The 24836-nt window shown below is 45.7% G+C and overlaps 1 protein-coding gene across 2 annotated transcripts in view; it reads left to right on the top strand.

Annotated features, from left to right (window-relative positions):
* Positions 1 to 24836, top strand: part of LOC115473858 (putative bifunctional UDP-N-acetylglucosamine transferase and deubiquitinase ALG13) — a 153549-nt gene that overhangs the window by 11063 nt on the left and 117650 nt on the right. The window contains exons 2-3 of one of the 2 annotated variants that reach the window (XM_030209004.1): positions 10408 to 10491; positions 18219 to 18269. In XM_030209004.1, the coding sequence (XP_030064864.1) occupies positions 10408 to 10491; positions 18219 to 18269 (135 nt within the window). The remainder of the gene's footprint in view (positions 1 to 10407; positions 10492 to 18218; positions 18270 to 24836) is intronic. The other variant, XM_030209005.1, reaches the window with a different exon arrangement.

The following is a 24836-nucleotide window of genomic DNA, read 5'->3' as shown; positions in this document are numbered from 1 at the left end:
TTTTGTTTATAACATCTAACACTTGTGCACTCAGTATAATGTAAATTCACTTATAATATGGACAAGTATCTTGGTTCTCAATGCCCATATTACGGGGTATACATTGTACAATTTAGCGAACAGATATTTAATGTTACTTATTTTTATTTACAAAGCAACACAACACTCTACTCCCCCACACCTGAAAAATGTCTCTTTGGCCATTAGCCTCGCTCATTGGTAAACTTAATTCTTTGGGCTAGGCCATCCTTGTCATGTCTGTCCAGGTACCTCAGATAATTAGGGGGTGACACCCTATTAAAGATTCACGTGGGTATCCTCTTTTTTCCTTGTTTTAATATTTAGAGAAAAGGTTGGTGGAGCTTTCCGTGCAGAATTTTGGCCACGAGTTCTCTCCCTGTCCAGAGTGGACACTGGTGTGCCACATTTTCTACTTTACATGTGTCGTAGGTTGAAAACAGTGAACTGTATTGGGAAAGTTAGGGGATTTCTACAACTTGACACTTCATTTTTCTTGGAAAAAATTAAAAGAATACATTTCCTTAAAGCTGATTTCCCAAGCTAATTTTACTGATGATAAGTGGCAGTCATGTTACAAAGGCATGATTAAAATAAAATAAGACTTGTAAAGGGATGTAGCATAGTGTAAAGAAATTGTCAAATTGTAAGTTGCTGCCACAATTTATTTTAATTTGTATTATATTTACAGCCTGCAACGTCTACTGTTGTTCATACCAAGCAGTCAATAAAACGAGATACAGTACATACTACATAAACATTAAAAGCCTAAGTGTTTTCACTTCCCTACGGAGCAAACCGTAATCAGTATTGCTTCAAATATCATTAGATAAACCATTGCAGTAATTAGCAACAATTACTGGAAAGCTTCTACCAGGAGAGACTTTGCCATAGGGGCAGCTCTGACAACCTGAACAGCAAAGGTTGAGCAGATGAGTATGAGTTGGCCTAAGATACGCAGCTGGTTAACTCAAGGAGACTAGTGGGGCAACCAAACCATGTCTTATATTGCATTGGTTGCCTATTATTTTTTAAATAAAGGGCTCTGTTTACTAAGGCGCGTTAACATGCTTACAATTAGCGTGCACGCTAACTGTGTAGGCATCAGTAGGGATATTGTAGGTGCGTACGCTGTTAACGTGCGTTAAGAGCACTAACGTGCCTATAACGTTGCTTAGTAAACAGGGCCCAAAATGTCGTAAGGGCAGGTGAAATATGTTGGTTTGTACAGGTGGCAGCCAATGTCCTGGCAAACATTTTGAAGCTGTTGGAAAGCTTTTAATTGGGGGAGCTGGAAGCACCACTAAAATGGCATTGGTATAATCCAGTGGTTGCAAACCTGGTCCTGGAGGGACCCCAGTCAGTCAGGTTTTCAGGATGCATGGGATAAATTTATGTGCAGTGGAGGCAGTGCATGCAAATTTCTCTCAAGAATATTCATTGTGGGTAACGTGACTGGCTGGGGTCTGTCCGGGATCAGGTTTGGCAGCCACTGGTATAATCAATGCAGGGAAAAATGCACGCTCATATCACCGAAAGAAAATCAGTTACTATCATTTTACTGGTAGGTCAGGGATGTACCATCTGCTTATCTTTTTTTTAAATAATCTTCCCTTTCCATAGACGTGTTCACAGACCTTAAATAAATTAGCGAGAGGTTGCATTTACCTTGTAATTAAGTGTCTGTTCTCCAAAGTTATGGAACAAAGTTTGTCAAGCAACCAGCGAAGGAGCTCCTGTAGTCTCTTGTGCTAAAATGAATGTTATGAAAATAAAAACATCCCATAGTGGCATAGAGCTGGTCCTGTTAAGAAAAAATGTTAATGCACGATGCAGAACTGTCACTGCAACAAGTGTCAGCCCTCCTCTCCAACCAGCCCTTGCACTGACCTTGGGTTTAATTTTCTCTTCCTCTCCGCTTGAACGGTAGAGGGAGAGCAACACTTCTTCTATCTGTCCATCTGCTGTTGGCCTACATTGCAACTGAGCCATTTTCGATCTCTTAAGTGTTTGGACCCTTGGCAGTTGTCTTTCTGGACTCTGGTTATGCCTCTGGCAAAAGGTGACTAAAGGTTTTAAGTTTCCATCAACAGTCTGTAGCTGGGCTTTTCAACGTGGTCCTCGGGGCACAACCCAGTCAGGTTTTCAAGATATGCATATGAGAGAGTTGCATGCTCTGCCTTCTTAATATACTAGTAAAAAAGGCCCGTTTCTGGAACGAATGAAACGGGCGCTAGCAAGGTTTTCCTGGGAGTGTGTATGTTTGAGAGAGAGAGAGCCAGAGTGAATGTGCGGGTGTGTGACAGAGTGAGACTGTCTGTGTGACAGTGTGTGTGTGAGAATGAGTGTGTGTGACAGGGCCCCCTCCCCTGTTCCTAATGCCCCTCACCCCGTTCCCTCCCCTCCTTTTCCTCCTGCTTCCCACACTTTGGGTTCCTTAAGGCTTTCAAAAGTCTATGTACCCCCGTGGCCCTAACGCCCAGTATCCGGATACCCCACTGCTTTCCTCCTCACCCCTCCCCCAAGATGTAATACTTTCACGTCCTTCATTTTTAAAAAAAAGTGTCCTATCTACCCTGTGTACAAATGCCCGGCATTCAGATTGTGTTCCTCTCGTAAATTTTCATTTCTTTCATTCATTCAGAACTTGCCCCCCCCCCCCCCCCACACGAACACTTTTGGTTCCTTCAGTCTTTTAAAACTCTCCTATGTACCCTGTGTGCTAATGGGCAGCGTTCAGATTGTTCCCAAATGTTCATGTCTTTCAGTGGTTCAGAACTCCCCCCCTCCCCCCATTTTAACACTTTCGGTTCCTTCAGTCTTTTAAAACTCTCCTATCAACCCTGTGTCCTAATGGCCAGCACTCAGATTGTTTTGCTTTGCCAAATTGTCTGTCACTGATGTCACTGAGGTCAGAGCATGCCTGCCTAGCAGACCACTTCCGGCAGGCACGGTACCAAGCACATCCTGTTGGAGGTGAGAATTATTATATAGGACAAGTGAATAGTCATTGTGGATCTCTTGAAAACCTGGCTGACTGGGTTTAGAAGCACAGTGTGCAGTTCTGTAGGCCACACCTACAAAATGATGATGGAGTTGATCCAGAGGGCGGCAACAAACTTGGTCAGTGGTCTCTTTTCTTTTCTTTTTTTTTTCTTTTTTTTATTTATAACAGTTTTACAATTAAATCAAGTATAACTTGTTGGAAAGTGATACAATTCACATGATACTTTTAAAAGCACATAAACTAGAGAAAGTACATTCTCGCTCAAGTCCACAATATGCTCAGTGGTCTTTTTCATAATGAGTATGGGGATAGACATAGACCTTAAGTATACTCTGGAAGAGATGGGGGATATGATAGAGACATGTAAATACCACCGTGGCATTAATGTACAGGAGGTGAGGCTTTTTCAAATGAAGGAAAGCTCTGGAACGGGAGGGCATAGGATGAAGTTAAGAGGTTATTGGATCAGGAATAATCTGAGAAAATACTTTTTTTTACAGAAAGGGTGGTGAAAGCATGGAATAGCCTCCCAGTGGAGACTAGGACTGTGTCTGAATTTAACAAAGCATGGGACAAGCACATGGGATCTCTTAGGGAAAGAAGGAGATAGTCAGTCAGTGGCGTACCAATGGGGGGAGGGGCAGTCCGCCCTGGGGTGCACGCTGCTGGGGGGTGCCGCGGTGCGCGCCTGCTGTGAGAGTTCGCTAACTTCTCTCGTTCGCTGCAGCTTCCTCTGCCCAGGAACAGGTTACTTCCTGTTCCGGGGCAGAGGGAGCTGCAGCGAACGAGCAAAGTTAGTAAACTCGCAGCAGGCGCGCGCTGCGGCATGCACCCGGGGGGGGGGGGGGTGCGCCGCCCCGGGTGTCCGCCCCCCCTAGGAACGCCACTGGAGATAGTGGTTGCTGAGGATGGGTAGACTAGATGGGCCATTTGGCCCTTATCTGCCATCCTCTCTATATAAAACGCACCTCCAACGTTCTAATGAAGCCGGAAGTGTGTAGTTGTGTAGATCGCTGTTTGCCCATGAGTGTCTGCCCCGCCCTCGCGTCTAAACGTGATGACGTCGAGGGAGGGTAAAACAATGTTACCAACATGAAACCTTCAAAGAAACCATGGAGTCGGCTTCAGCACGTTGGAGCTGCTTAAAGTTTGGAACGCTGGGTGGCTGCATGGGGGGGGGGGGGGGCAGGGGAGAGACCAGAATCGCTGGGTGGCTGCAGAGGGGGCAGGGAAGACAGCAGAATCGCTGGATGGCTGCAGGGGGGGCAGGGGAGCAGAGCAGAATCGCTGGGTGGCTGCAGGGGGGGCAAGGAAGCAGAGCAGATTCGCTGGGTGGCTGCAAGGGGGGCAGGAGAGACAGCAGAAACGCTGGGTGGATGCAGGGGGGGCAGGGGAGACAGCTGAATCGCTGGGTCACTGAAGGGGGGGCAGGGGAGAGAGCAGAATCGCTGGGTGACTGGAGGGTGGGCCAAGGGAATAGCTGGGTGGATGGAGGGGGGGCAGGGGAGACAAGAGAATCGCTGGGTGACTGGAGGGAAGCAGGGGAGAGAGGACACACACACACACACCATGCAGAGGGGGGGGAGAGGCAGGGAGTCCTGAGACCGCAGGGGGGAGGGGGTCCTGAGACCACACAGGGAGGGGGGAGGTATCTCTGTCACACACACACTCTCTCACGGTCAGTGTCTTTCTCACACTGACTCTCACTGTATCACATACACTCTGTATGTGTCACACAGTCGGTCTCACACACTCACTCTACTACACTCTCGGACTCACAGAGAGTCTGTGTATTGCACACATACTCTCTCACACTCTGTCTCACACACACTGTATCTGTGTAAAACACACTCTCATAGTCACTGTGTCTCACATACGCACTCGCGCACACTGTCTCTCAGACACACTCGCACCCTCACTCTCTCTCTGTCACACACACTCGCACATTCACTCTCTCTCTCTCTCACAGTCACTCTTCACACACACTCTCTCAAATATCCACACTCCCAGGAAAACCTTGCTAGCGCCCGTTTCTTTTGTGTCATTACTGGATCTCTTGCTTTCTTTCTCTCTCTCTCTCTTTCTTTCTCTCCGAGAATATTTTCTGCATACCAGTGGAGAGTTATTTACATCTTATCGTAAACATCACATGCTGAATACTTTTTTTTTTGTCTAGTACACACTATATATGTTAATGCATAAAGACTAGAGTAATAAGATTGTTCATGCCTCCTTTGCCTGCCTTGAAGCATCTCATCTAGAGCCGTCTCTACCTGACTGATGTTTCAAACAAAGCCTCAGAGAGTCGGTGTTCAATTAACTGGTCAACATTCAAGCCCTCTCGTTAGCAGGGTTTTCCAGATAGTGGACTTGTAGAGTTGGATAGAATGCCTATGCTTTGTGCAGTCTGATCTGGATGGTACCAGGCTGATTCATAAGAATTTTCAGCACTATGGATTATACTGCCAAAACTTGGCAGATAGGACACTTAGCCCATATACCCCTGGATTCTATATAGCGCGACTTAAGTTGTGTGCGCTTGAATTCAGTTGTATTCCAGGTTTGCGTATGCAACTTAGTTATCAAGCCAATCAGTGCCGATAATTGCCACTTAACTAGCAATTATTGACACATTGGTATTAGAATTTGCGTGCACAGCTGTAAGCGTATTCTGCAGCGTGATATAAATTCTAAGTCACATAGTTGAAAAGGGGGCAAGGAATGGGCGGGTCGCAGGTGTTTTTCAAATGTATGTGCGTTCTACAATACACCCGGTCAGCGCCTAATTTAGGCATCTGGGGTTGTACTTGGTGTAACTGCCTGTGACTAGATTTAGTCATGTAGACAGGCACTTGATGTGCTCTATAGAATAAGCCTACATTTCAGTGCGGATTACAAAGTATGCCTAGGCGTGTGTGCATACATGTGTATATATTTTTATTTGGCATGGATTTTTCAGGGGCCATATATAGAATCTAGCCTATAGTGGCTGCAGCAGTATGGAAGTGCTTTTAAATAGTGACCCCTATTATGTAATCTTTCACATCTGTTTGTAGGAGATGCATAATAAAATCTAAATTGACACTTTTTTTAAACCTGCTTATTCCTTAAATAGGTTTGAAGCGGCTTATAATCTTAAATGTACCATACATTTTATAAAAATTACATAATAGCTTTCATTGAGATATCTAAATTCACACATTTCTTAAACAGATTTTTAAACTCTTCTGACACAATAGATAGGAAGGTTGGTACTTAAGACTGAGTAGTAAGTTATTCCAAATCTGAGAGGCCTGGAATGAGAAAGAGGACTCCAAAACTAAAAATGTTCAATCATTTTTTATTCAAAATTTAACACAAATAACACTGTCAGAGCAAGATAGAGAACCTCCCTCCCAATAACACCTTGCAGTATCATCAGGAGACTTGGTCCTCATGTCCCCTGACAACAAACAGCGATAGAGTGATATCCTGATAGTCCAATCATATGTAGCTTGTTCAATACAAAACTTTGTGCATTAGGATGTAACACTTGGATATAATCCATCCGTACTTGCAAAAATCATTTATTTCTCTTGAATGTACGATTGGCGTCTCGCAATTCCAACAGCAGCACAAATTATGAAACTGTATCTGTCTCGCCAATATATAGGCAAAGTCTGGTCCACCCAATGCTGAAGGACACATTTCTTGCCAATGAGACAAGCTTTAAGGATCAACGGTCTCTTGCCCACCCCCATAATATTAAAGGACTTATTCTGATCTAAGATGGCACCCAGGGGTGGGCAGTGTATGGGCTGACCCACCACTTGTTTTGAAAAGCTAGAAGGGTGTTTCCAAAACATATAAATGGGAGGGCAGCTCCACACCGCATGCAAGAATGTAATCCTTGGATGTTGACATTTTGCATACACGGATGAGGCTACTACCCCCATATGACATGTCTAAAACATCTTTAAGTCCTTTAAATGATGGACCTACAAGGTCCATCTGATAGAATGAACGATAGAACAACTTCTTGATAAATGTAAAGCCAGTTGAATAACCCGACATGGTATAAAACCACACCGAATCTTTAAAATAATACAACAGGATTTAAATCAAATTTGTGCTTGCAAGGTTTCCAGTGCAACTCCCTCAAGGGTCAAACTTAACTAATCCTGAAAATCACGTGAGCCGCCGTGTTTTGCAACAGTTGCAGACTACTCCTTAATTTCAGTGAAATACCCAAGTATAGAATACTAGTAAAAAAGGCCCGTTTCTGACACAAATGAAACGGGCGCTAGCAAGGTTTTCCTCGGAGTGTGTATGTTTGGGAGAGTGTATGTGAGAGTGACTGTGTGAGAGTCAGAGTGAAAGTGTGAGTGTGTGTGAGAGAGAGAGTGAGTCTGGGTGTGAGTGTGTTTGTGAGAGAGTGCGTTTGTGAGAATGAGAGTGTGTGCAAGTGTGTATGTGAGAGAGTGTGTGTGCGAGAGAGAGAGTGTGTGTGAGACACAGATTCTCTGTGAGAGTGAGTGTATGAGACCAAGCGAGTGTGTGAGTGACTGTGTGGCACATAGAGAGTGAATGTGATACAGTGTGAGAGTGTGTGAGAGAAAGACATTGTATATGAGAGAGAGAGTGTGAGCCTTGCCCTCCCAATCCATGCCCATCTGTCCCCTGCCCCCTCCATTCATCCTTTTCCAGCAATTCCCCTCTCTCCCTGAGCCCTTCCCTCCCAATCCATGCCCATCCATGCTCCTCTGTCCCCTGCCCCCTCCATTCATCCCTTTCCAGCAATTCCCCTCTCTCCCTGAGCCCTGCCATCCCAATCCATGCCCATCCAAGCTCCTCTGTCCCCTGCCCCCTCCATTCATCCTTTTCCAGCAATTCCCCTCTCTCCCTTCCATGACCCCCCTCGCATCCATGCTCCTCTCTCTCCCATGACCCAGCCTGGCCCGCCCTCTTCTCCCCCCCCCCTTCGCATCCATGCTGTCGTTTCTCCCCTGCCCTCCCGCTCCCATTGTTTAACTTTACTGCCCACCCTCTTCTCTCCCCCCAACATCCCTTTTTTTTTTTTCTTTTTAAATTTACCTCGGTGGCGCTTCTGGCAGCGCAGCGTCAGGGAAGGAGGCGGTGCTCCCGACGTCTAGCCTTCCCTTCGCTGTGTTCCGCCTTCTTCTGACGTCATCCTTGACGTCAGAAGAAGGCGGAACACAGCGAAGGGAAGGCTAGAGACGTCGGGAGCGCCGCCTCCTTCCCTGACGCTGCGCTTTGTTTTTTTTTCCGCCCTCGACGTCATGACGTTTGACACGAGGGCGGGGCAGAGACGGCTGGCTGGCTTCACACCATAACTCCACGAACCCTACAGCCAGGGAGTGTTTGAGTGACTTCAGAACGTTGTCTTCAGAACGTTCACAGTGCGTTTTATTATATTAGATTACAATCCAGTTGAGCTAAGCTAAAACTCTGTACAAAGAGTCTAAAATGATTCTCATGAAAATAGGTTTGAACAGATCATAGCTATCTTAGCTTAAAAAAAATAAAAAAAACAACCTTCCTAATAAGCAGCCAACGCGGCTGGTGTTTCGAACCCTTCCTCAGGAAAGCTGTCTGCTGAAATAGAAAAGCTATATTAGAAAGAAATGTGTTTTCTTTTCTTTTCTTTTTTTTTATCTATACTCAATTCAGTGCCTCTATTACACTAATTCTTCAACTTACCAAAATAAGTCATGTATATATAATGTTCCTAAAAAAAAAACATACTGCTTAACTGTATCATGTATCCATAGTGTGCCTCTTTAATGTTAGCATCTACAAAAAAAACCCGAGGCACTTTAAAACATCTGCAAACAGATAGTGTAATCTTATACCGGATAGCTTCCTTAGCAATCAGATCAAGGATCACCACTCCAATTCAGCGCTTAACCCAAGTGGATACACTGTGTTCAGGTGGAAAATCCATTGCTGTTCTTTATAGTTCAGTACCAGAATTTCTATCCTCCCAGCCCAATGGAATACGATCAATCACTTTCTAGCGCAAATCTTCCCAAACATGCTCCTTATCCAGCCAATGTTGAACTAGTAGAGCTGAATGATACAACTAAATAGTATGGTTTTTTTTTTTTTAAAGAAACATTTAATTTGATATGACTTATTTTGGTAATTTGAAGAATTAGTATAATAGAGGCACTGAATATTTTGAGTATAGATTAAAAAAAAAAAGGAAAAACTCTCTCTATTTCTAATATAGCTTTTCTATTTCAGTGGACCACTTCCCCGACAGAGGCTTCAAAACAGTGGCCATGTTGTTGGCAGTGTGTCCAGCTGGAATGAAAGATAAGTGCCTTGATCAATTATGTTGTTTGGCTTTGATGATAGAAAAATGTGAAGCAGTAGTTTATATAAGGAGCTATTTATAAAATTTTCTATAAAAAATTGAAAGAATTCTGGGACCAATGACAATTGGAAGGGTTTATCTTCTTTGATGGCAGTTTGAAAAGTACGCTATTTCTGAAGGTCAACCAAACTTTTTATGAAATTAATTTAATATGGTAATATCTTGATGATATTGATCTCTACATAAATGGTGCTTAGAGAAAACGTCCTTTTCTCAAATTTGTTCTAGTTTAACTGCTTGGAGTTTAGACTGGAGATTTGCTCTCTAGGTTGTTTCCCTGCAGTGTCTTGATGAAGATATGTACATATTTTGTTGTCTGTACTAAAGATTCCTGAACAGAACAAATTATCTGGTTGTATGACCTACAACTGTTTTCTCATTCTGGGGCCCTTTTAGAAAGGCGTGTAAGGACCTACGCGCATCCAGCGTACACCAGCTACCGCGTGCCCCGAGCAGTAATTCCGAATTTGGCACGTGCCAAAAACATGCGGTAGAAAATATTTTCTGCCAACTGGTGGTAAACAGCAGTTGGTGTGCACTACATGCTTAATGCCTGGGTTAGTGCTTGAGACCTTACCGCTAAGTCAGTGGGTGGCGGTAAGGTCTTAGACCGAAAATGGACGCGCGCTGGTTTTCATTTTGCTGCACATCCATTTTCTGGCCCATTAAAAAAAAAAATAATAATAATTTTGTTCTAGACGCGGTACAATAAAGGTCAGATGTGCGCCAGAAACCCATGCCCACACTGCCACAGGCCAGTTTTTGGAGTTCCTTTCTAAAAGGGCCATTCTATTTGGAAAGAGCTTTGTCATAGTTCAAATTTAGCAGCCTAGAGACTTCCTACTGTATATGCAGGCATGGTAGAACTACTGTTCTCTACCAGTAGAAGAATCATCTAGAAGTCCGTTGTGTGGGCAAGAGAAGTCCACTTGTGTGCAGGTTTCTTTTTTTGTTGCTTACTCAGTTTCTGCATCTTGTGTGTTGTGTGTATTTTTTTTTTCAGTTGTTTTACTGCCAGATTCACCATATGAAAATCAGGAAAATGTGTGTTGCTTACATGAGGGACAATCAGCAGAACTTTGAATCGGTAAGGCACTTTCTTCAATGTTTTGTACAATCAAAGGGTCCATTGGGGGCTTGTTCAAGAAAGCTTACTGGTGTAACAGTTGGTACATATATTGCATACAGATAGGACCCAGTATCCTGAGTCTTTAGCTGATCTGGTTCATTTATTTGTATTGAACTTGATATTCTGCTTTGTCAACAATGTTCCTCAAAGCAGATTGATTTTTTTTTATTATTGCTGTGAATTACCTGTACTCAATGCCCTTGCGGAAACAACATTATTTCAGTTTGAATGCACAGAAATGTCAATCAACAGAAACATGTAAGGTGGAACCACTTAGAGGGAGATGCATCAATCAAACGTTAAAAAATAAAAAAACGTAAAAGTGCTTAACGATTTTAAAAAAACGAGGAATGCAGTACAAAAACGCTCCAGAAATGTTCGGATCGGTATTGCAAAGTAGGATTTATCACAGAATCATTAAACCCGTCGTTAATCAGCGCCAAAAGCATGCGCAGAGCAGCCAAGCGTTATGCTGGCAGCTCTGCGCATGCCACAAAGATGTCACAGATGTCAAAACAAAACCCCCCCCCACAAACGCGTGTGTTTCGGGAGGGGGCAAGGGCGCTCGTCATGAGCATTCTATATGGACGCCTTCCCCCCCCCCCCCCCCCCGCACAAAAAATCTCCAATTTTAGCAGCCCGGGGCCGGCCCTCCTCCCTTCCTGTGTATTCTCCCACACTTGCTCCGCCTCCTGCCATGCTCCCCCCCTCCAACGACCCCCCCTTTGCCTTACCGGCCCGTGCAGCGCCTCTCACCTCTGCTGCACGGGCAATAACAGCTGATCGGCGATTCAGCAGGCCTCCTCAGATGTCCCTTCTTTCTTCCTGGGCCCGCCCTCCTCTGACATAGAGGAGGGCCCAGGAAGAAAGAAGGGACGTCTGAGGAGGCCTGCTGAATCGCCGATCAGCTGTTATTGCCCATGCAGCAGAGGTGAGAGGCGCTGCACGGGCCGGTAAGGCAAAGGGGGGGTCGTTGGAGGGAGGGCGGGGCACGGGACCGGAGCATGGCGGGAGGCGGAGCTAGTGTGAGAGAATACACAGGAAGGGAGGAGGGCCGGCCTGGGGCTGCTAAAATTGGAGATTTTTTGTGCGGGGGGGAGGGGGGGAGCAGCGGGGGGGGGGGGGGCAAGGCATCCATACATGATGCTCATGACGAGCGCCCTTGCCCCCTCCCGATTTTTTTTTTTTTTTTTCTTTTTTGGTGCTGAGGGAGAGGGGAACAGCGGCGACCTGGGGCATCAATAAAGGACGCCCCTGACGCGCGTTTTCACCCCCCTAGTTATTTTTTTAAATAGATTTCACTTGTAAACTTGTAGCAGACAGCCCTAACGAGAGGTACAGACCTCTCGTTAGATTTCCTGCCTTTTTCCTGCGTAAAGGCAATCGGAAAAGGTTAGTGCATCTCGTTTCAATAGGGTTTGTACACTAATTGCTCATCTGCATTCCATTTTCGTTAGCTGCTAGCTTCCTCGGTAAAAGCCCTTTGCATGCAACGGATCAAAATTTCCTCGTTGGAGGGTCATTAAAGGCTCATTAAGCTTTAGTGCATCTGCCTCTTAGTCCACTAAAAAAAAAAAAAAAAAGCATACTAGTTTTTAGGAGCTATCGCTCAGGTCAAAAAAGCAGCAGATAAATGCGAAAGATGACATTGCTAGAAAATCAAGCTGAGTCATGGGTTACATTACAGTGGTAGGGGGAAAGGAGCGTGTGTATGGAGATGGGGGATGGGTTTGGGCATCTTTAAGGAAAGCACAGAAATGTAGAAAATGGATAGAGACCATAAAGGCCATCAATAACCAAATACTAATCTCTTTATTGCAGTTCAATTGTTTCTGGTAATGAATTACAAAGCGACGTTTAATTTAAGTGTGCTAGCAGAAGTGCGAGTCGTCCTTTTCAGCGCACTATTGGACATAATTAGGTCTCATTTCTGATCACTTCTGCACATCAACCCCCTTTGCTGCCCCTTCCATCCTTCCCCCATTCATACCACCTTTACAAAGTGATAACATTCATTTGGATGTTCTCAAAATGTCCTTCTCAAAATCCTGTTTTAGACCTGAGAAAGGGGAGTGTTACCTCATGAAAACCAGTCAGATATCTGGTTAGTTTCATTAAAAAGGTATCATTTGTTATTTTTTTCTGTTGACTTTTTCTTCTTTCCATCCATTCAAGAGTATTTATAGAGAAATCATACTGTTTGTGAGAATGAATTCATGGCAGAATCTCTAAATCTTCTGCGTCAGGGCAATTTTCATTAAACACGGGGATCCTACCTCAGGCAGTTCTTTATTTACAGACACTCGGCTTTTATGTTTGCGTATTGGTCCTGGGTATCTGTTTAGATTTTTCTGTGTTTTAGCCAGGGGCGTATCTGAGGTTCGGCGGTAGGGGGGGCAGGGGCTAGAGTGAGGGGGCACATTATAGCCCCCCCCCCCTGCCGTCAACCCCCCCCTACCGCCGTTAACACTCCCTCCCTCCCCCGCCTACCGCCGTCACCTACCCCGAGGTCCGCTTCCTCCGTTTTTTAAAAATATTGCTTCAGCTGGCGGGGGACCCCAACCCCCCGCCAGCCCAGCCGCGATCTTTAACTTTTTCATCCTCGTCGTGCAGCGCGCCGTGAAAGCTGCATGCATCTTTAGATCCAGTTGGATGGAGTCTGTCTGACGTCACAGCGGGTTGACGTTACAACGTGCTGCGACGTCAGACTCCATCCAACTGGAACTAAAGATGCATGCAGCTTTCACGGCGCGCTGCACGACGAGGATGAAAAAGTTAAAGATCGCGGCTGGGCTGGCGGGGGGTTGGGGTTGGGGTCCCCCGCCAGCTGAAGCAATATTTTAAAAAGCCGGAGGAAGCGGACCTCGGGGTAGGTGACGGCGGTAGGCGAGGGAGGGAGTGTTAACGGCGGTAGGGGGGTCCGGGGCAAAATCTGCGGGGGCCCAGGCCCCTGTGGCCCCATGCAGATACGCCCCTGGTTTTAGCTACTTTAGGTAGGGAGTACTTCTCCTCCTAAAAATGAGGGTGACTTCTTGTTACTTACTGACATTCATTCCATTTTGTTTACTTTATACATTTTTCATGATGATGTCAGAACTGTTTTAGAACAATAACTCAAGCACACCAACATAGCATATACTTTTGTAACCATAGAACATTCTCCAAAATCCCTTCCTCCTCCCCCCCAGTAATTGTCATAAGAACATAAAAGCATTTCCATACTGGGTCAGACCGAAGGTCCATCAAGCCCAGTATCCTGTTTCCAACAGTGGCCAATCCAGGTCACAAGTACCATGGCAAGATCCCAAAACTGTTCAATACATTTTATGTTGCTTATCCTAGAAATAAGCTGTGGATATTCCCCAAGTCCATCTTAATAATGGCTTATTGACTTTTCTTTTAGGAAGATATCCAAACACCGCTTAAGCCAACTGCTTTTACCACATTCTTTGGCAACAAGTTCCAGAGTCACGTTGAGTGAAGAAATGTCATCTCCAGTTTTTTTAAAACATTTACTACTTTGTAGCTTCACTACATGCCGCCTAGTATTTTTGAAAAGAGTAAACAAGTGATTCATGTCTACCCGATCCACTCCACTTATTGTTTTATAGATATCTCCTCTCAGCCGTCTTTTCTCTAAGCTAAAGATTTAGCTACTTCAGCCTTTCCTCATAGGGAAGTCATCCCGTCCCCTTTATCGTTTTCATCGCCCTTCTCTGTACCTTTTCTAATTCCACTATATCTTTTTTTTTTTTTTTTTTTTTTAGGTACGGTGACCAGAATTGCACACACTATTCAAGGTGCAATTGTACCATGGAGCATTACAAAGGCATTTTGACAGCTAGATATCAAACTTTCAACTCCACTCGTACTTGCAAACACAAAGATCAATTTTTTAGTAGAAGTGATTCCAGATCAGTGGTTTTCAACCCAATCCTCAGAGATCTCGTCAGTTGGATTTCCAGGATATCCGCAATGAATATTCAAGAGTTGCATTCTAAGAAGGCAGTGCATGCAGATCTATCTCATGTATATTCATTGTGGATATCCTGAAACCTGACTGGACTGGGTTGATAGCCACTGTTCTAGACAATAAACTATTCTACCAAACTCAAAATACTTTATTCCATATGATCACTCCTCAACTAAGACAAAACAAAAACTACGCACTGTAGTACATTCCCTTATAATAAACCAGTTAGGCTATTGTAAATGCACTTTTTCAAGGCCTCCAACTATCCAATATTAAGCATCTTCAATTAATTCAAAACACAGCAGCTAGGAGCATACAAATGGGATCATGCTACTCGCCACAGAAACAAGATTGGTTATTGATTACATCTAGAATACCATATACAATTCTAACTTCAGTCCATAAAATCCAATATTCCAGTGCACCACTTTCTTATGGCTCCTGATCCCCCTACCAGCCTTTAAGATCGCTTTGATCGCAAAACCAACACCGACTGTTTATACCCTCCTTCCCCCAAATTCAATATGATTTTACAAGACCTAGTCTCTTCAGTAACATGGGTCCAACCCTTTGGAACAATCCACTATTATATTTGACTAGAATCCTCTTTTGCTAAATTTAAAAACCAGTCTAAAACATACCACAATGATCAACACATGTGAACTCTTCCACATGTCACCAGAACTATCCTACTCTATTATGTGTTATAATATGATCGTGTTTTATTATTATCACGCTACCCAAGATTCTTTTGCAATACTAAACGTATACTTTCCTACAAATTTCCACAATTCATGATGTATTGTAAGCCACATTGAGCCTGCAAAAAGGTGGGAAAATGTGGGATACAAATGCAATAAATAAATTTCTTAAATTGACCACTATCTAACCTAACGGAACTAAAATAGGGCAGTTGTCATTTACGTACTATCTTCCCTCACTGTTGTCCTCCCTTCTCCCCCACTTATTTTTTTTTCTCTCTTCCTGTGGACAAATGCAAAGTGATGAACATTGGGAAGAATCGTAATTGTCTGATGCTAGGGTTCACTTTAGGAGTCTGCACTTGAGAAACAAATGTAGGTGTCATGGTAGACAATACGCTGAAATCAAATGCCCCATTGTCAGCGGCAGCCAAAGATGCAAACAGGATGCTAGGAATTAGGACAGGGATGCAAATATAATGCCTCTGTATCGCTTCATGGTATGACCTCACTTTGCGTATTGTCGGTGCTTTTTTTTGTGCCGGTACCGGCACCTTTTTTTTTTCCTAAGATCACCCTTAGCTCCCCGTTCCTGCCACCCGTGACGCCCCCCCCCCCCCCCCCGTGACACATTTAAATCTTTTATTTTTTTTTACGTGAAGTTGCAGCGCCGGTGTTAGTAAGAGGACCAGGCTTGCCTCCTGCCTTCCCTTCATTCCCTCTGTGTCCTGCCCTCGCGGTAACAGGAAACTACATCACAGGAAGGCGGGACACTGAGAGGGAACAAAGGGAAGGCAGGAGGAGGCGAGTCTGTTCCTCTCGCTAATGCCGGCGCTGCCACTTCATGTAAAAAAATAAATAAATAAAGATTTAAACGCGTCGCGGGGGGGGGGCTGTCGGGAAGCTAAGGGCGGGCAGGTGGGGCTGGGGCGCTGGAACTCGATGGGGGCTTAAAAGGGGGGCAGGTGGAGGCCTTGGGCGAGTTACTGGACATGGAGGGGAGGATAGGGGGCAAAGGAGAATCGTTGAACATGGAGGGGAGAGAGGAGAAATCGCTGGACATAGAGGGGAGGGCAGAGGAGAATCGCTGGACATGGAGGGCTGGGAAGACAGAATTGCTGGACATGGCGGGGAGGGCAGGGGAGAGAAGAGAGGAAAAATCGCTGGACATAGATGGTAGGGGAGGGCAGAGGAGAATCGCTGGACACAGTTGGGAGGGCAGAGGAGAATCTGGATATGGATGGGAAGAGAGGGCAGGGGAGAGAGCAGAGTTTCTGGACATGGAGGGAGGGGAAGGGCAGGAGAAATGCTGGGCATGGATGGAGTGGAGGGAAGACAGGAAGGAGATGCACATGGGGAGAGAGGAGAAATGCTGGACATGGATGGGGTGGAGGGTAGGGAAGAGAGCAGAAATGTTGGAGGGAAGTAAAGAGATGCACATGGAGGGGAAGGGAGAGAGGAGAAATACTGAACATGGATGGAGGGAAGGGAAGACAGAGGATGTAGATGCACATGGATGGAGTGGAGGGGGAGAGGAGAAATGCTGGACATGGATGGAGGGAGAGAGAGGAAAAATGCTGGATGTGATGGAGAGAGGAAGGAGATGCATACTGACAAGGTAAGGGAAAGGGAAAAGAGGAGAAAATCTGCACATGGATGATAGGCAAAAGTTGGATCCACTCTATACCTCCTCCAGTCAAGTCCGCAGAGGACCAAGCTTTTACCTATGGATGTAGGGCAAGAAATGAAGGAAGAAAGTAAAGAAATAAATGGAAAGGAAGCCCTGGAAACGGAGTTAAGGAATCAGATAAAGAGCCTTAGAATCAGAGACTGGGACCAACATGTTCAGAAAAACAGTCACCAGACAACAAAGGTAGAAAAAAATCATTTTATTTTCATTTTAGTGTTTGGCAGATGTCCAATTTGAGAATTTACATCTGCTGTCTTATTTTGCACTGGGCGTACTAGAGCTGTAACAGCTTATAGAAATTATATTTATAATGAAAAAAATCACAAGTTATTTTTTACTTCTATACTGGTATAGTATTTTTAATGATACTGCTTATATGTGCCATGTCTGATATAAGGGATGTGGCTACCATAGGGTCGGAGCCATAGATGGTGACCCCACCCATAATGAGTACCGGTACCTTTTTTCCTACAAAAAAAGCACTGAGTATTGTGTTCAGTTCTGGTCGCTGTATCTCAAAGATGTAGTGGAATTACAAAAGGTTCAAAGAAGAGCGACCAAATTGATAAAGGGGATAGAACTCCTTCCATATGAGGAAAGGCTGGGGGGGGGGGGGATATGATTGAGGTCTATATAATCCCGAGTGGAGAAGACCAGGTAAAAGTGAATCGATTTTTCACTCTTTCAAAAAGTGCAAAGACCAGGGGACGCTCACTAAAATTACATGCAAATACTTTTAAAACAAATAGGAGGAAATAATTTTTTTTTTCACTCAAAGAATAGTTAAGCTCTGGAACTCATTGCTGGAGGATGTGGTATTTGCGGTTAGTGTATCTGGGTTTAAAAAAGGCTTGCACAAGTTCGTGGAGGAAAAGTTCATAGTCTGTTATTGAGATGGACATGGGAGAAGCCACTGCTTGCCCTGGCATTGGTAGCACAGAATCTTGCTACTCTTTGAGATTCTAAATGGAATCTTGCTACTCTAGGATTCTAGAATCTTGTTGTTCTTTGGGGTTCTACATGGAATGTTGCTACTAACTGGGTTTCTGTCAGGTACTTGTGACCTGGATTGGCCACTGTTGGAAGCAGGATACTGGGCTGGATGGACCATTGGCCCGACCCAGTATGGCTATTCTTATGTTCTTATATACTGTACTATGAATGATTGTAAACCGACAGGTTTCTGTAAGTGATATATCAAATGAAATAAGACTTGAAACTTGAGCATCATAGTTATGGAAAGCAACTTTAGTAGACCGTGTTCACTGGTGCAATTTAAAAGAACAGCAAAGTTGAGTTTGTGATTTTCTTTTTGTTGTAGTATGTGGAAGGGCCATTTGAAAAGTACCTGCAGCGACTGGAAGATCCCAAGGTACAGTAAGACCTTTACTATGAGATGTCGGAGAAATATGTAAACACGTAAAGCAGTGTTTCTCACCTGTAACAGCTGTTTTCTGTAGATGACTAGATTGATCAGCACACAAGTGGTGACACATGTTATGGGGACAGAGCGGCTCTTCTAGAGCACATGTTGCGTGTCTGCATACAGGGGTTTCCTCAATATCTTGAATTGAGTGAGACACACTCCCAAGCTCAGGACTGCTTACCTCCTTAAACTTGGGACAATCAGCAACAGGGCCGTGCCAACACAGTAAGAGTGGTAAGCGCCGCAGGGGGGCACCTGCCTTCAAGGGCGCCGCGCCGTTGAGCTGTATTTTTTAAAAAATCGTACTCCTCCGCTCCATCCCCGATTCCCCGGCGCTTTAAATTTACCTCGCTCCGCCTCCAACGTCTGCGCAGCATCAGTGAAAGCGCTGCCTGTCTGACGTCTCTCCACCAGCTTTCCCTTCGCTCGTTCGTTCCCTCTGTGTCCCGCCTTCTTCTGACGTCATTTCCTTGAGGGCGGGACACAGAGGGAATGAACGAGCGAAGGGAAGGCTGGTGGAGAGACGTCAGGCAGCGCTTTCACTGACGCTGCTCAGACGTCGGAGCCGGAGGCGGAGAGAGGTAAATTTAAAGCGCCAGGGAATCGGGGATGGAGTGGAGGCCGCTCAGGTCAAACCCAGCCATTTCCTCCATCGCGCCCCAGACGTGCCTTAGAGCCAGGCAGGTCCGGGGTGGGGGGTGCGCGCGCACCAGAGACGCTAGGCACGGCCCTGATCAGCAACTTTGCAGGCAGACTGGCTAGCAGAGCTTGACCAAATATACTGTCTCTGGACTGGGCCAGGCAGTAGTGTGAAGGGAAAATATTGTATTGTAACACTGTAACACTTATACCCCGCGCTTTCCCACTTATTAGCAGGTTCAATGCAGCTTACAAATATAACAGGTTTACAAGATAACACAAAACGGATAAAACAGCTGAATATAGTATATAACAAGGTGGGTAAGTAGGATGGGTAAGGGAGGAAGGTGGTAGAGGTAGGGAGTGGAAAGAGGGTGTAAATTGGGATAGTGTGTTCTAATTAAGGACGAATGTATAATGATGGCTGGAAGAGGGATGAAAACAAAAACGGTGAAAGAGGAAGCGTATTTCAGGTTCTGTCATAATATGAAGCCAGGGCCTAGTTGCTGCTTTCCTATGCTATCCAGTAGGAATGTACACAGGACAAAAATATTTGGTTGGTTTGTCCTTTTTCAAATTTTTGAATGTTTAGATTTAATACTTAAAAAATGTTGGGTTACAAGAATCCAAGGGAACGGTACAGTATAGGGGGTGAAGTGCTGTGTACCAGTGGCGTAGCCAGACCTGAGATTTTGGGTGGGCCCAGAGCTAATATGGGTGGGCACGCACTGTCTAAGTTTGAGTAGCGTCTCTTGGGATCCTACAAAATAATGCCTTAGAATTCACTTGATGCCCAACAGCTGCCCTGCATCAGTATAACCACATACATACTTAATGGAAAAATTGATATTTTTAAATATAATTACATTATCCCACAATCTCTCCACTGCAAAATGCTATACACAAACTTGTGCAAAAACACACTCATATCTTTAAAACCATAACAGCACTAATTCCAAGGACAGGATGAGCTACAACCTTATGCTTGAAAAGGCAGAACTGTAATTACACTAGGCTCTAAAACACCAATACACTACTTCGTGAAAAAAAAAAAGCAAAACAAAAAGGGCTGCAAATACTACATGCTAGCAGAATACTGCACCTTGATCACACATGAAAAACACATGACACAACAGACATGACACAAGGAACTAAAGATCAAAAAATATGAAGGCAAAATACTGAACTGGAAAGTTAACTCAAGAAGTCAGACTCGGCATGCAGCAATACTAGAAAAATTGAAACTTACATGCAAAATATCACAGATTCACATTTCCAAAAGCTGACATATTCCAATTAATAAATTCTGAATAAAATACTTTTTTTCTACCCTTGTTGTCTGATCATTTAGTTTTTCTATTCGCTTTGGTCCCAGTATCTTCTGTTTTATGCAGTGTCTTCTTTCCATTTGATATTTTTTTCTCTCACCATGTCCACCATCCTCCTGTGTCCTTATGTGTCCTGTCTACCATCTGTAGCCCTGTCCCTATCCTTCCTCCAGTTTCAGTATCTGCCCTCAACGTGTTCCAAACCAGCCCTTAAACTCAGCAGTTTCCCCTTGATCCATATCCAGCATTTCTCCTTACGCCCCTCCATCCATGTGCTTCTACTTCCTCTGTCTTCCCTCCACTCCATCCATGTCCAGCATTTCTCCTCTCTTCCCTCCTCTCCATGCGCATCTCCTCCCTGACTTCTCTCCCCTCCCTCCATCCATCCAGCAACTCTCCATTCTCCCCTGCTCTCTCCTCCATCCACCCATATCCAGCAAATGTCCTCTGTCCCCTGCATTCATCCATCCATGTTCAGCAATTCTCCTCTCTCCTCTGCCCTCCCCTCCATCCATCCATACGCAGCAAATTTCCTCTGTCCCCTTTCCCCTCCATCCATCCATGTCCAGCAATTCTCCTCCTTCCCCTGCCCTCCGCTCCGTCCAGCAACTCTCCATTCTCCCCTGCCCTCTCCTCCATCCATCCATCTCCAGCCAATTTCCTCTCTCCCCTTTTCCCTCCATCCATCCATGTCCAGGAATTCTCCTCCTTCCCCTGCCCTCTGCTCCGTCCAGCAATTCTCCTCTCTCCTCTGCCCTCCCCTCCATCCATCCATCTCCAGCCAATTTCCTCTCTCCCCTTTTCCCTCCATCTAGCCATGTCCAGCAATTCTCCTCCTTCCCCTTCCCCTGCCCTCCGCTCCGTCCAGAAACTCTCCATTCTCCCCTGCCCTCTCCTCCATCCATCCATCTCCAGCCAATTTCCTCTCTCCCCTTTTCCCTCCATCCATCCATGTCCAGCAATTCTCCTCCTTCCCCTGCCCTCCGCTCCGTCCAGCAACTCTCCATTCTCCCCTGCCCTCTCCTCCATCCATCCATCTCCAGCCAATTTCCTCTCTCCCCTTTTCCCTCCATCCATCCATGTCCAGGAATTCTCCTCCTTCCCCTGCCCTCTGCTCCGTCCAGCAACTCTCCATTCTCCCCTGCCCTCTCCTCCATCCATCCATCTCCAGCCAATTTCCTCTCTCCCCTTTTCCCTCCATCTAGCCATGACCAGCAATTCTCCTCCTTCCCCTTCCCTCCGCTCCGTCCAGCAACTCTCCATTCTCCCCTGCCTTCTCCTCCATCCATCTCCAGCAAATTTCCTCTCTCCCTTGCCCCCTCCATCAATCCCTGTTGTCCGGCAATTCTCATCTCTCCCCTGCCCCCCCCCCCTCAAAAGAACGACAACGTGGATGCAGCAGCTCACAGGTTTTCTTGCCCTGTTTTGAGCGAACGGCGATGGCTGCGCGGAGGAGTGGAAACCAAATCGCTTCTTTCTGGCTGGCTCACTTCCACTCCCGAAGTTGCAGCGTAAAAGCAGCAAGCAGCGAGCCAGTCTCGACTCCGTCCTTCGCTTCCTGCCCTCTCTCTGTGCCGTCCCGCCTTCCTCTGATGTCATTTCCTTTCAGGCGGGCGGGACGCTGAGAGGGCAGGAAGCGAAGGACGCGGAGTTGAGACTGGCTCGCTGCTTGCTGCTTTTACGCCCGCTGGCAGCAAAAAAACGAAGTCATCGACGTCGTGGTAGGTGAGGGTCCCAAAAGACTGGGCGGGCCCAGGCCCACCCAGGCCCACCCGTAGCTACGCCCCTGAAACCTAACACAAAGAGACAGTCCCTGCTCACAAGAGCTTGCAATCTAAATAATACAGACAGACAAGACAGTAACGGGTGAGGGAAGTAACGGGTGAAAAGGAAGGAAGGGACAAGGGGAGGGCAATGCAGTGAAAAGGTGGGTTTTCAGCATAGTTTTGAAAACAGGTAGAGATGGAGCTAGACGTATAGGTTCAGGAAGTTTATTCCAGGCATAAGGTGCCGCGAGAGAAAAGGAGCAAACCTTGGAGTTAGCAGTGGAGGAGAAGGGGGACTTGCCCTAGGACTGGTATGAATGCCTGCAGCTAGATAGTAGCAAGAACTTGTACGTGTGGGCTCAGTCCACATTGCAAAAGTGCATGCATGCAAACGTGCATACTTTTTGTGCTGGCCAGTATATCATAAGGGGTCTCTTATTGCTCTTGTGACCAAATGCATGCATAAATGATTAAAATGCTGCTATGTGTGCACAGTTTTCTACTCAAAAGGGGCTCCTTATAAAGATAACCCTAAAGTGTGCTAATTCATAGGTGAACATATTACGTAGATTTAGTGCGTGCTAAATTTTTAAGCCACACTAATGAATATACAGTGGGGGAAATAAGTATTTGATCCCTTGCTGATTTTGTAAGTTTGCCCACTGACAAAGACATGAGCAGCCCATAATTGAAGGGTAGGTTATTGGTAACAGTGAGAGATAGCACATCACAAATTAAATCCGGAAAATCACATTGTGGAAAGTATATGAATTTATTTGCATTCTGCAGAGGGAAATAAGTATTTGATCCCCCACCAACCAGTAAGAGATCTGGCCCCTACAGACCAGGTAGATGCTCCAAATCAACTCGTTACCTGCATGACAGACAGCTGTCGGCAATGGTCACCTGTATGAAAGACACCTGTCCACAGACTCAGTGAATCAGTCAGACTCTAACCTCTACAAATGGCCAAGAGCAAGGAGCTGTCTAAGGATGTCAGGGACAAGATCATACACCTGCACAAGGCTGGAATGGGCTACAAAACCATCAGTAAGACGCTGGGCGAGAAGGAGACAACTGTTGGTGCCATAGTAAGAAAATGGAAGAAGTACAAAATGACTGTCAATCGACAAAGATCTGGGGCTCCACGCAAAATCTCACCTCGTGGGGTATCCTTGATCATGAGGAAGGTTAGAAATCAGCCTACAACTACAAGGGGGGAACTTGTCAATGATCTCAAGGCAGCTGGGACCACTGTCACCACGAAAACCATTGGTAACACATTACGACATAACAGATTGCAATCCTGCAGTGCCCGCAAGGTCCCCCTGCTCCGGAAGGCACATGTGACGGCCCGTCTGAAGTTTGCCAGTGAACACCTGGATGATGCCGAGAGTGATTGGGAGAAGGTGCTGTGGTCAGATGAGACAAAAATTGAGCTCTTTGGCATGAACTCAACTCGCCGTGTTTGGAGGAAGAGAAATGCTGCCTATGACCCAAAGAACACCGTCCCCACTGTCAAGCATGGAGGTGGAAATGTTATGTTTTGGGGGTGTTTCTCTGCTAAGGGCACAGGACTACTTCACCGCATCAATGGGAGAATGGATGGGGCCATGTACCGTACAATTCTGAGTGACAACCTCCTTCCCTCCGCCAGGGCCTTAAAAATGGGTCGTGGCTGGGTCTTCCAGCACGACAATGACCCCAAAACATACAGCCAAGGCAACAAAGGAGTGGCTCAGGAAGAAGCACATTAGGGTCATGGAGTGGCCTAGCCAGTCACCAGACCTTAATCCCATTGAAAACTTATGGAGGGAGCTGAAGCTGCGAGTTGCCAAGCGACAGCCCAGAACTCTTAATGATTTAGAGATGATCTGCAAAGAGGAGTGGACCAAAATTCCTCCTGACATGTGTGCAAACCTCATCATCAACTACAGAAGACGTCTGACCGCTGTGCTTGCCAACAAGGGTTTTGCCACCAAGTATTAGGTCTTGTTTGCCAGAGGGATTAAATACTTATTTCCCTCTGCAGAATGCAAATAAATTCATATACTTTCCACAATGTGATTTTCCGGATTTAATTTGTGATGTGCTATCTCTCACTGTTACCAATAACCTACCCTTCAATTATGGGCTGCTCATGTCTTTGTCAGTGGGCAAACTTACAAAATCAGCAAGGGATCAAATACTTATTTCCCCCACTGTATATCATAGCTAGTGAAGTGCTCTTAATAGGGCCATGGTGACTTAGAACCAACCCAGTCTTTTGGAAGTTCCGTTTGAGAGAGATGGGTTACCGTTTACCAGTTTGTGACCAAGATTGCAGGATCTGTGTGTCGATTATGCCTGCAATGTTTGTTCTCTAAAACTATTGTTCTTTCTCTCTCGTTTAAGTTGTGATCAGTTTAACACTGTTTTTAAAGCATTCCTTTCGAAAGGAATAGGCCAGTGATGACGAACCTATGGCACGCGTGCCACAGAGGGCACGCAGAGCCCTCTCTGGCACACGCGCCCAGTCGCCAGGGCTGCCGAGAGGGGGGACAGTCGCAGGCAGCCTCACGATTCGCTCTGCTCCGTGCGTGCGGCGCGTGCCACGTGGGTGGGCGGTGTGGCCAGCGGTGCCAGCCTATGCTGTGCTACGTGGGGCGGGGCTAGTACCTGCTGCTCCTCCTCCGGCCGGGTCGCGTCGTGGGTCAGGAAGGAAGTGGAGTAGAGTCAGTTCGCCAGGAGGCTCTGAATCAATTGTCAGATCTGGGAACGTCGATTGTTCCGGATCCCCA

The sequence above is a fragment of the Microcaecilia unicolor genome, chromosome 7 (assembly GCF_901765095.1).
Source record: "Microcaecilia unicolor chromosome 7, aMicUni1.1, whole genome shotgun sequence".
NCBI lineage: Eukaryota > Metazoa > Chordata > Amphibia > Gymnophiona > Siphonopidae > Microcaecilia > Microcaecilia unicolor.
This window is presented reverse-complemented; position numbering and strand designations above follow the sequence as displayed.